Source organism: Microtus pennsylvanicus, chromosome 13, assembly GCF_037038515.1.
Source record: "Microtus pennsylvanicus isolate mMicPen1 chromosome 13, mMicPen1.hap1, whole genome shotgun sequence".
In the NCBI taxonomy this organism is placed as follows: Eukaryota; Metazoa; Chordata; class Mammalia; order Rodentia; family Cricetidae; genus Microtus; species Microtus pennsylvanicus.
The window spans coordinates 20,747,654-20,761,156 of NC_134591.1; the positions used below are offsets into that span (position 1 = coordinate 20,747,654).

General features: G+C 41.3%; 1 protein-coding gene across 5 annotated transcripts in view; it reads right to left on the minus strand.

Annotated features, from left to right (window-relative positions):
* Zdhhc21 (zDHHC palmitoyltransferase 21) overlaps window positions 1-13,503 on the minus strand; it is a 55,636-nt gene that overhangs the window by 7,246 nt on the left and 34,887 nt on the right. For all 5 annotated transcript variants that reach the window (XM_075947085.1, XM_075947081.1, XM_075947082.1 and 2 more), the window contains one exon: window positions 8,428-8,544. In XM_075947085.1, the coding sequence (XP_075803200.1) occupies window positions 8,428-8,544 (117 nt within the window). The remainder of the gene's footprint in view (window positions 1-8,427; window positions 8,545-13,503) is intronic.

A 13,503-nucleotide genomic window follows, 5' to 3' on the forward strand; every position in this document is an offset into this window, starting at 1 on the left:
ACAAAAGGGATAGAATACAACATACAGCCTCAGATAGCTACCAAACAAACCATTCTTTCAAGATCGTGAAAATCACATATTTACTTGGCATTGCTACAATTAGTTCTGAGAAATGTTTATACCCGGAATGATCTCATGATCAAAACATCTAATCCTCCAATCAGCTTGTACAACTGAGCAATACAAGAGGATGCCTCACTGTTTTAAAAACTGGAGTTCACTTTTAAAAAAATCAAGTAAACCCAGCAAGATTTTCAGAGACAGGTATTATCATCCCTACTCTCTCTGTCAAAACTTTGTTTTCTCCATTTTTTTTAAAAAACAAGAGTTATTTATTTATTATGTATGCAGTGTTCTGCCTGCATGTATGCCTGCTGTCTTCTCTTTATGGATAATTTTGGTGTAAGAAGGGATCTTTCAGATTCTGTGTAAAATTATGTTTGGCTGCAACTGGACTGTGTCTGGAACAGAGAGAAAAAGATTTCTTAGCAGAAGAGTGATAGATTCACTGGAAAACTGAAATGGAGTGCAGTATGAAAAGCAAGAACTTATCAGCATAGCTTTCTTGGTTAACAGGCTAGCAGGGCTGAGAAGCCAGGCCCTGAGCACAGCAAGCTGATAACGCTCTCCTGTGAGTCCACTCTCACCAACTACCACACTGGGACACATATGCTGTGCTGTGGGGAAAAGAACATATGGGAGAGAGGCCTTAGACACACTGAACAACACATAAAGGACAAACAGTCCATCTGGTTCCATTAACTGTCTTCGGAGGTAGAAGAGTCCTTATCACTCTGGAACAGTTTCCAAAAGGACTTTCTTACCATTCCAGACGTTAAGACCTGATGAGAGGAAAGGTGCCATCAGAGACACACCCCTGAAGACAGCTCCATAGCTTCCACAGGCACCTCAACTCTGTTCTCGTAGGTTTCCTTGGCTATTAGGCCTCTATGCTGCACACAGCTACCTAATTTACGACTCGATGCTGACTTAATATAGCCTTGGAAACACTTTTCAGGGAAGTTTTTGTAGTTCATGATCATATACCTGCTCTGTCTCTGAGTTCTAACATTATGAGCTTCATTTGATTGCTAACTAGTACAGAAACAACAGTACATTCAATTTTTTTATTTTATTTTTAGTTATATGTTGTGTGTGTACGGTGGCAAAGGGGAGGTATGCACGTGAATGGAGGTGCTCATGGAGGCCAGAAGAGGGTGTCAGATCCCCAGGGCTAGAGTTATAGGTGGTTACAAGCCATCCCATGGAGGTACTCTGACCAAATTTGGGATCACTGCAAGAGCAGTACAACCTCTGACCTCCATTTAACTTTAGAATCAAAAGCACTAGCAGGATAAAGTTTTTGGTATATGTCTGCAGGACTGAACTAACTCGGCAAATCAGAAATAGCGTAATTTTTTAGTTTTAATTTTTTTCAAGGTGAAAGCAGGGAACCCTCCTAACCATCCCTGCCCCCAGGACTCACCGGTTTACTCTAGAAATGGGCGGTTCCTCAGCATCCATCGCTAACAGAGGACCAGCTGTGTCTTTTATTTGGAATGTGAAGTTGACATAAACATTTCATCAAGAACAGGACAATAGTGCAGAGGCAGGTTTTACATTTATAGCTACTGGAAACCTCTTTCCAAAATGACTTCTCTGCTTTTCTCCATCAAACCATCATCTGGCTACATAAAATTGGTAAGAAATTAAAGCTCTATATCTCAACTACCAAGTAGGAATGCTTACCTCCTAAGTTTTTGTGAGGTTTAAATGGATCAATATGTATTAAAACTTCTTCAATGACTGAAGAATCCTCATTTTTATTTTTTATTAAGCATTTCCTCATGCTTAAAAAGAGTATTTCAATATATCAGTTATTCAAATTATGTGTATAGGACTTTATAATGAAAGATAAAATGACTAAGGATATATATGTAATCCTACAACCAAAAGGGGTTTAAAATCCATTCGTAAAACAAAAACTTGAAAGTATATAAACCATTGTTCATTTACTCATCTAATTATATAGAGTAACCAGCTACATGGCAAGGTCTTTAATAAATGAGCAAAGATGTCCACACACATACAAAGAAACCACATAGGCACACATAGGTCCCAGAGGGTGACTGTGAACACACATAGATCACAGAGGGTGACTGTGAACACACATAGATCACAGAGGGTGACTGTGAACACACATAGATCACAGAGGGGGGTGACTGTGAACACACATAGATCACAGAGGGTGACTGTGAACACACATACATCACAGAAGGTGACTGTGAACACACATAGGTCACAGAGGGTGACTGTGAACACACAGACACACATAGATCACAGAAGGTGACTGTGAACACACATAGATCACAGAAGGTGACTGTGAACACACATAGATCACAGAAGGTGACTGTGAACACACATAGATCACAGAGGGTGACTGTGAACACACATAGATCACAGAGGGTGACTGATGTGGGAGTGTCATATCAATCTGTTGATTTCATTGGCTAAGCAATAAAGAAACTGCTAGGCCCATTTGATAGGCCCACCCTTAGGTGGGTGGAGTAAACAGAACAGAACGCTGGGAGGAAGAGGAAGTGAGGTCAGACTCCACAGCTCTCCTCTCGGGAGCAGACGTCCGCCATGCTCCCGGCTCCTGGGCAGACACACACGATGAAGCTCTGAAGCTCCGACCCAGGATGGACTTAGGCTAGAATCTTCCCGGTAAGAGCGGTGCTACACAGATGATAAGAAATGGGCTAGTCCAGGTGGGAGAGTTAGCCTAGAAGATGCTAGGTAGAAATGAGCCAAAGCAGTGTTTAAAAGAATACAGTGTCTGTGTAATTATTTCGGGGAATAAGCTAGCCAGGCAGGCGGCTGGGTGTTGGGGATGCAGCCCCGCCGCCGCCCCTTATTACTACACATAGTAATATGTGAACACACATAGATCACAGAGGGTGACTGTGAACACACACAGATCACAGAGGGTGACTGTGAACACACATAGATCACAGAGGGTGACTGTGAACACACATAGATCACAGAGGGTGACTGTGAACACACACAGATCACAGAGGGTGACTGTGAACACACATAGATCACAGAGGGTGACTGTGAACACACATAGATCACAGAGGGTGACTGTGAACACACATAGATCACAGAGGGTGACTGTGAACACACATAGATCACAGAGGGTGACTGTGAACACACATAGATCACAGAGGGGGGTGACTGTGAACACACATAGATCACAGAAGGTGACTGTGAACACACATAGATCACAGAGGGTGACTGTGAACACACATACATCACAGAAGGTGACTGTGAACACACATAGATCACAGAGGGTGACTGTGAACACACATAGATCACAGAAGGTGACTGTGAACACACATAGATCACAGACGGTGACTGTGAACACACATAGATCACAGACGGTGACTGTGAACACACATAGATCACAGACGGTGACTGTGAACACACAGACACACATAGATCACAGAAGGTGACTGTGAACACACATAGATCACAGAGGGTGACTGTGAACACACATAGATCACAGAAGGTGACTGTGAACACACATAGATCACAGAGGGTGACTGTGAACACACATAGGTCACAGAGGGTGACTGTGAACACACAGACACACATAGATCACAGAGGGTGACTGTGAACACACATAGATCACAGAAGGTGACTGTGAACACACAGACACACATAGATCACAGAGGGTGACTGTGAACACACATAGGTCACAGAGGGTGACTGTGAACACACATAGATCATAGAGGGTGACTGTGAACACACATAGATCACAGAAGGTGACTGTGAACACACAGACACACATAGATCACAGAGGGTGACTGTGAACACACATAGGTCACAGAGGGTGACTGTGAACACACATAGATCATAGAGGGTGACTGTGAACACACATAGATCACAGAAGGTGACTGTGAACACACAGACACACATAGATCACAGAGGGTGACTGTGAACACACATAGGTCACAGAGGGTGACTGTGAACACACATAGATCACAGAAGGTGACTGTGAACACACAGACACACATAGATCACAGAAGGTGACTGTGAACACACAGACACACATAGATCACAGAGGGTGACTGTGAACACACGTAGATCACAGAAGGTGACTGTGAACACACGTAGATCACAGAGGGTGACTGTGAACACACATAGGTCACAGAGGGTGACTGTAAACACACATAGATCACAGAGGGTGACTGTGAACACACATAGGTCACAGAGGGTGACTGTGAACACACATAGATTACAGAAGGTGACTGTGAACACACATAGGTCACAGAGGGTGACTGTGAACACACATAGATCACAGAGGGTGACTGTGCAAAAGGTGTTGTATTGGTGACTTCACAGTTACCAAAACAGCTGAAAGAACTGAAAATCTATGCTTCCAAGTGAGACCCAAACATATGCTTTCATATTTTAACATCAAAATTAGACATCCGATGAGGTTTCTGGTTCTCAATAGTAGACACAGAGTTAGGGAACTGAATGTGCCTTGGGATTAGGGCTTGGGAGATCACCAATGAACCAACAGAATGTGTGAGAGACAATTAGCTTCATTTGGCAAAGATCAAAAGTCAATACATAGAAAATCTACGTGTCTTCTAACCTTACTATGCATGTGAATTTAGATCATGAGCTGATGAAATCAACTTCTCAGAAAAATGCCTACTAACAATAACACAGTATGTTTAGCAACACAGCACATAAACTGTCTCTACATTGAGTGACGGCCCTCTAAGAAGTCTATGCACTAAGTATCTCCTGTAAGCACTATCAGAACACAAATTGTTTTCAGCTTTTACATTCACTTGACTGTCTGATGCAGTCCCTGAACAAATCACACTGAGTAAAGAGGAAGTGAGGTATAGAAACACTTCTGCTCAGAAACACATTTACACAAGTTATTCACCTCCACACATAATTGTGATTACTACAAAAAAGAGAAACTAGTCTCTATAAAATTCTTACCATCCACATACAAAGAAATATATCCAATGTTAACATAGAACATGAAAAGCATCTAAGAAACATAATAAACTTGGGCAATAGTTTTAGGAGTATTAAGGAGATGTGTCACATAATTTTACAGTTGGAAAGGCTGTATTAGAAATACACACACACACACACACACACACACACACACACCTCTTAGAAAGGAAAGCAAAAATGCCAGAGATCTCCCATTAAAGAAAGATGTTCAGTGCTGGCTGCAGCTAAGTATGCTAAGCATGATTTGCACACAGACTACATGAATTCACTGATTGACTGATATTTGGCAAAACTCAATTATAAAGATCGACAATTCCAAGTCTATATTTCTGAATACATATTAAAAAGCAAGAAAATCTATTAACTGATCAATAAAATCTTACTTAATAGCTAACCTCCTTTAATCTGATTTAACATTTTGAACATGAGATAATTTTCATTGCATATGATTAACTCCAGTGAAAATTAAGTCACCATCTTAATTACAGGTCTACTGCTGTAACCAGGACCACGGCAACTCTTAAAAAGTGAATCATTTAATTGGAGCTTGCTTACGTTTGCAGAAGAACATGGTGGGGAGCAAGGCAGCACACAAACCTTCATGGTGCTGGAGAAATATCTGAGAGTTCTATATGCTGATCCACAGAGAGACAGAGACAAAAACAGACTGACTGAGCTTGACACAGGCTTCTGAAAGCTCAAAGTGACACACTTCTAACATGGCCACATCTCCCAATCCTCCCAATCCTGTCAAAGAGTTCCACTCCCTGATGACTAATTATTCAAATATATGAGTCTATAGGAATCATTCTACTGCAAACCACCATAGTCACCATGTACTAATAATTCATTCTATATTCAGGCAAATATTGATGCAAATCAAACAAGGGTTGGAGGTATAAGGAGAAATATTTTCTCTGTAAAGATTTTAAAAATTATCTTCTGTATTCAACTAGAATCCAAGAACATCTGTGAGACCAAGGCAACAATCACTTAGCTTTATTAAAGCTGCAGCTCACCATACCGAGCTTCACCGCACTGAGCAACAAATGCACTGCGCTCCAAAGAGGACATCAGGAGCTCACACAAGTGCACAAACTCCTCTGCCCAGGAAACGGAAATGCTTGCACACATAATTTAGACAAAGTGTCAGAGGAGCATCACAGCAGGCAGCAGGTCCCTGTCAGAACATCCCCAGGGATACTGGCCAGCTGTTAGGCTTCTTGTCAATGGTAACAGGATCAGTCCGACTAACCCAAACTGTCAACACTGGGGCTCACCAGCATGGACTTCCCTCTTGCTGCCTGGGACTATTGAGCCTAATTCTGATGTCAATTACATTAATAAGAGCATCGCTGTCTACTTCATTCAGATACAAGAGCAAAGAGCTAAGTCTTAGTGAGGGCTGCTAAGCTAACTTGTTTCCTAGATAAAGAAAACTGCATCAAAGCCAACTGCTTTTGTAAACATGACTTTCAATTCAGTTACAGTGCACAACACATACATTTAAAGCCTAATTTAAATCAAATGTGAAAATAAAGTAAACCCTTAAAATTCTGCTTCAGATTCGTCAGTTTACTAAAATGCCTGACTGTGTTACAGTCCTTTAATTTTGGAAATGAAATTATGGGGGGAGGAGTACTCATCCCAGGTCAAAGAAAACAATGGGAAAATAATTATTAAAATTGGAACCCTGCTTCTATGAAATCTTAGCTAAAAGTATAGGAGCCAGCATTTGTTTTGCCCATTTATTATTAAATAGACCCACATTCAAGCTATGAAACTCCCAGCTCTCCCTAACGAAATTATATCCTTTTGGACGGGGGGGGGGGGGGCACAAGGGTAGGGAGATGAATCAATCCCTGTGACATCTCCATTGCTCTAATGCTATCTCCAAATTCACACTAGCTCACAGTGCAGAGATCTGTGCATGCAGATATGATGAAAAGGTGTCCAGAAAGTATCCAGAGATGAAGCCTAAGCACAGTCTACATTTTTAACTCCCTAAACAACTTGTACAGTATGGCAACAATTTACATAGCATTGATATTGCATTAGGTATTATAAAGGATCTAGAAATGATTTAAAATATATAAAAGATGTATGTGCAAATACTATGCTATTCCAATAAGGGATTTTAACAGTTACTGTGAAGTTTAGTATCCATAGGGCATCCTGAAACCAATTCTCTATAGACAGCAAGGGGCTGTATAGTTCTCAATTCTAGTCCATCCATCCATCCATCCCCAGGCCAGTACCACAATTCTTGAATACGTTGTTTAGTGGTAGGTGTTGAGGTTTTCTTGTTTATTCATTATATGTTGGTAGGCACTTAAATGAACATATGCAATATCGATGGTAAACAGAATACAATGCTGCAGCCCCTTTGAGCATGCATACATACACTCAAATATATAACGTCTACAAGGTTATTTTGACAAGGTTGGTCAAAGGGAATGTACATTTTAAATTATGATAGGCATTGACAATTGACCTTCCAACAATTTAAGTCAAATTATATTCCTTTCCATAATATTTAAGAAAGACTAGTTGACATACATTTTCTCCAATGGACTATTCTTTTTTCCAATCCTTACGATTTTTCTCATTTTTAAAATCTCTTTTGTTATGATAAAAGGATCTGAGGATGATTGCTCTAAAAAATGACTGACAGTACAGTAAGTCTCATCTCTCATAGCCTCTCTGCCATATCCTCAAACTGGTCTAAGAAACACATGCAATAAATGCACCCATGAAAAGAACAGTACCTGACACTGCCAAGTGTTTGCTCTAATTGTTCCAATTAAGTGGTATGAAAAATGACTGCATCCAATGTAGAGAAATGTCAAAGTAGACTTGCCATCCCTCAAGACATTGTTCTATGACAAATATAAGAGGAGGAGCTGACAGTCTTTCAGACAGACTCAATAGTGATGACTTAGTAAGTTAGTCTGAACATCAATAAATCAATTAGGACATCCAAGAAATGGTTTAATTACTAATAAAATGTTTGTCTTAGCAGTTGTATCTTTAAGAATTCTTAAAGAATTTTTAAAAGAAAAAGTAGTGTTATCTGTAACATAGGAAAAATGATTGGTGTGTTATAAAAGGAAATAAGATTAGAAAAATGACTACATGCTAGATGCTAACACTAGAAGTATATGCCATCAATAAGACTGTATGCATAAGGTCTGTTGTCATATAAAAATACTCTGCTCATTTTTAAGAGGGATGCAAAATTTATGTATACTTTACACACACTTAACAGCTGTAGGCAATATTCTCCTTTAACTTGTAAACGTCACATAAGTTTTTAGAATCAGGTCCACAGTTACACATCTGTTTGTACATGTCAGTTTACACTGAAGATATACTTACTGTGATGATGCCAATCAGCTGTGTGTAGAAGAGTCCAGTTATTCCAACTAACATGGTAATGCCCATAAAGGCAGCTAGTCTCATGATAGCCAGCTCATGCCGAACAACAAAGAGGTCCTACAAAGAGAAAGGAAGTCTTAAGAACTGCTTACTTTTGAGACCATAACCAATATGCCACGCATAAGTATTCCCTTACTGCCTTAAAGAAACCACCTGCTCCGTTTGTTCCATGTCGGCAACACAAATATTAGAAATTTTCAAAAATAACTTTAGAACTTACAACAAAGTTGTAAGGATTTCACTACTGTATTGTACCTTGAAATAACAATCTCTCTCAATACCAGAGTTGCTAGTTACTTTTATTTTTAAAGACTGCTTATGGCAGAAAACAAAAATCAGAGAAGGTATGGGATGTTTGATCCACAAAGTAACATTTGTTATCACACTGTAAAAATTTTGTAATGTACAGGCATGATTTATAATATTAAAGTCAAGTGACCCAAATACCTAATAATTATCTAATTTAGCTGCAACGAGAGGAAAACCTGTATACCAGGACACAGGTACAGCCTCCCCAGGCGTACTCCATTCACTCTTCCATGTAGTCAGCCCTGGGACACACACGATAAACAAAATGATGTGCTCAACACACCCAGGAACTATAGGTTACTGCAGAGATGGAGAAGGAACATGGTGGGAACGGGAACTGTGTTAAGACAAAGGTCATTTGGCCATTTCCAGGGAGTGGAACTGAGGATTCTTAAAGTGAACTGGGTTCTAATGACAAAAAGAAAACCACTTCATTTAGCATCATGGTTACTGAACAAACCAGAGGGAGTCAAAGACTTAGGATTCTCCAGGAGCTTAACAAGCCGTTAAACTTGGAGTAAAACAGCCAGTTCTTAGATGCAACAGGTGGAGTGGAATGGTGCCCAATACAACCAACCACTGGGTGCTGATGGTCTTTTCCTGATTTAGGGTAGGGATTAATGGTGTTGTAGCAATCCCAAAAGGCAGGGCCAGGTATGGTGGGTGCAAGCATCCCAGAGCTTTGGGAGATAAAGGAGAGAGGACAAGGTGGCCAAGGTCAAGCTGGATAGCATGGAGCCCAATTTCTGAAGAATAAATAAGTAACAGAAAATAAAATATTAGGTGGCCACTGAAGGAACAGTGTGTGCTTAAAATGAAGAACTGATGTCTTTCTGTGGATAAAGCATTAGACTCACAGAAAACATCTTGTTCTATACCTTCAACACTTATTCATTAGCCTAGAAAATTTAACTTACCAAGCCACTTGGACTGTTATGTAGCACTCAAATACTAGGCTGTCAAATTCTGAATACTTACAAAAAATAAAAATGAGAAGCGATGTACTTCACACATGAAGCAACAACTTGAGCATTACAAGAACTGTGTGTTTCTTGTTCATCTCATGTGCGAGAAACTCAAGATGAACAAAGAAAATCCACCCTACTAATTCAAGCCATGAGGAACACTCAAAATACATTCACTCCCCAAACATCTCCGGGAGCTTATCACGTGAGCCGTGCCCATGCACAAGTCAGAGCTGCTCTCCTTCCAACTTCACAGTGCCTGCATCCTGACATCCTTCCCGTACTCACACACACAACAAAGCCCGAGTCCACACCCCAACCCAAGCTCCAAGGTTAACCACGTACTTGTGCTTCTGGGCCATCTGGCAGGTCTGAAACTACACTGCTGTTTTTGTTAGGTTTTATCCTTTTGAGAGTTACTGACAATGGTTTGGGGTGCTGTGCCTTCATTTCCCATAAGTCTCTGGGTCTTTAGTACATGGTTTACGTGGTAGAATGATTTGAGACATGGGTATGCAGAAATTACTATTCTGAACTGACTACTTTGAATCAAATAAAATCTGGCCTGTCTGCTTCCTATGAAAAGATAGAAAAGTTTTTTTTAAACCAACTATAATTTACAAATGTTATTAATGTGATAAGACTAAAATCATCTATTTTTAAAACTATATGTGCATTTGGTGATATATTTAAATTACCTGTAGAATAAAAAATAATATAGAAATTGCTTATCACTTTTACAATGTTAGAAAACTGGACTCCAAGTTCACACATGTGTTACTTATATCAATACTAAACTCTGCCTTTCGTTTCTTTCTTTTACACAGAGCAATTTTAAAGTTGCAAACTGCCTTATCAAATGTATCAGCATCAAGAAGCACTTGTGCTCAGAATCTTTGCTAACAGTGTTACGGGGTGAACATGGCACCAACATCATGTGTCAAGGTCCGAACCCCCAACACCTCAGCACGTGAGTACCACAGAACCTGACTATATTTGGAGATGGAGCTTTTGAAGCTGTGACACTGAAGTGGGTACTCCTCCAATATGACTGATGCCCTCAAAAGGGAGGACATGTGGGCATAGAAAGAAGGTCCAGGACTCTTCTACACAGAGGAAAGACCACTGAGGACACAGTGGGATGGTAGTTGTCTATAAGCCAAAGAAACAAGGAACAGTCAGATCTACTGGCACCATAACCTTGGACTTATAGTCATCAAAATTAGAATGGACAAATTTTTTCTAAGCCACACAGTCTGTGGTATTTTGTTACACTAGCCTTAACATACTAATATAAGCATGGCACACCATTCATAATTAATTTGTTAAATAAATATAACTCAGGTACAACTAGCAAATACTAGCACACGGCATTTCCCCCAGCTAAGTATTCAAAAGTTAGATTTTTTTTCTCAAGGACTTCTTGGGGTTTATAATCTTTCCTTGGAGGCATGTTGGTGCTAATTTCATTGAATAGAAATAAAAATGATTCTGTAGAATATCCTCCATCACAGAGTCTCCAGGTCTACGTCCATCACAGAGTCTCCAGGTCTAACTGTCCATCACAGAGTCTCCAGGTCTACGTATATCACAGAGTCTCCAGGTCTAACTGTCCATCACAGAGTCTCCAGGTCTAACTGTCCATCACAGAGTCTCCAGGTCTACGTATATCACAGAGTCTCCAGGTCTAACTGTCCATCACAGAGTCTCCAGGTCTATGTATATCACAGAGTCTCCAGGTCTAACTGTCCATCACAGAGTCTCCAGGTCTAACTGTCCATCACAGAGTCTCCAGGTCTATGTATATCACAGAGTCTCCAGGTCTAACTGTCCATCACAGAGTCTCCAGGTCTAACTGTCCATCACAGAGTCTCCAGGTCTAACTGTCCATCACAGAGTCTCCAGGTCTACGTATATCACAGAGTCTCCAGGTCTAACTGTCCATCACAGAGTCTCCAGGTCTACGTATATCACAGAGTCTCCAGGTCTAACTGTCCATCACAGAGTCTCCAGGTCTATGTATATCACAGAGTCTCCAGGTCTAACTGTCCATCACAGAGTCTCCAGGTCTACGTATATCACAGAGTCTCCAGGTCTAACTGTCCATCACAGAGTCTCCAGGTCTATGTATATCACAGAGTCTCCAGGTCTACATATATCACAGAGTCTCCAGGTCTAACTGTCCATCACAGAGTCTCCAGGTCTACGTATATCACAGAGTCTCCAGGTCTACGTATATCACAGAGTCTCCAGGTCTAACTGTCCATCACAGAGTCTCCAGGTCTACGTATATCACAGAGTCTCCAGGTCTACGTATATCACAGAGTCTCCAGGTCTATGTATATCACAGAGTCTCCAGGTCTACGTCCATCACAGAGTCTCCAGGTCTAACTGTCCATCACAGAGTCTCCAGGTCTAACTGTCCATCACAGAGTCTCCAGGTCTAACTGTCCATCACAGAGTCTCCAGGTCTACGTCCATCACAGAGTCTCCAGGTCTACGTATATCACAGAGTCTCCAGGTCTACGTCCATCACAGAGTCTCCAGGTCTAACTGTCCATCACAGAGTCTCCAGGTCTATGTATATCACAGAGTCTCCAGGTCTAACTGTCCATCACAGAGTCTCCAGGTCTAACTGTCCATCACAGAGTCTCCAGGTCTAACTGTCCATCACAGAGTCTCCAGGTCTACGTATATCACAGAGTCTCCAGGTCTAACTGTCCATCACAGAGTCTCCAGGTCTATGTATATCACAGAGTCTCCAGGTCTAACTGTCCATCACAGAGTCTCCAGGTCTAACTGTCCATCACAGAGTCTCCAGGTCTACGTATATCACAGAGTCTCCAGGTCTAACTGTCCATCACAGAGTCTCCAGGTCTATGTATATCACAGAGTCTCCAGGTCTAACTGTCCATCACAGAGTCTCCAGGTCTACGTATATCACAGAGTCTCCAGGTCTAACTGTCCATCACAGAGTCTCCAGGTCTAACTGTCCATCACAGAGTCTCCAGGTCTAACTGTCCATCACAGAGTCTCCAGGTCTACGTATATCACAGAGTCTCCAGGTCTACGTATATCACAGAGTCTCCAGGTCTACGTCCATCACAGAGTCTCCAGGTCTAACTGTCCATCACAGAGTCTCCAGGTCTACGTATATCACAGAGTCTCCAGGTCTACGTATATCACAGAGTCTCCAGGTCTACGTATATCACAGAGTCTCCAGGTCTAACTGTCCATCACAGAGTCTCCAGGTCTAACTGTCCATCACAGAGTCTCCAGGTCTAACTGTCCATCACAGAGTCTCCAGGTCTAACTGTCCATCACAGAGTCTCCAGGTCTAACTGTCCATCACAGAGTCTCCAGGTCTACGTATATCACAGAGTCTACAGGTCTACGTATATCACAGAGTCTCCAGGTCTACGTCCATCACAGAGTCTCCAGGTCTAACTGTCCATCACAGAGTCTCCAGGTCTATGTATATCACAGAGTCTCCAGGTCTAACTGTCCATCACAGAGTCTCCAGGTCTATGTATATCACAGAGTCTCCAGGTCTACGTATATCACAGAGTCTCCAGGTCTAACTGTCCATCACAGAGTCTCCAGGTCTAACTGTCCATCACAGAGTCTCCAGGTCTACGTATATCACAGAGTCTCCAGGTCTAACTGTCCATCACAGAGTCTCCAGGTCTACGTATATCACAGAGTTTCCAGGTCTACGTATATCACAGAGTCTCCAGGTCTA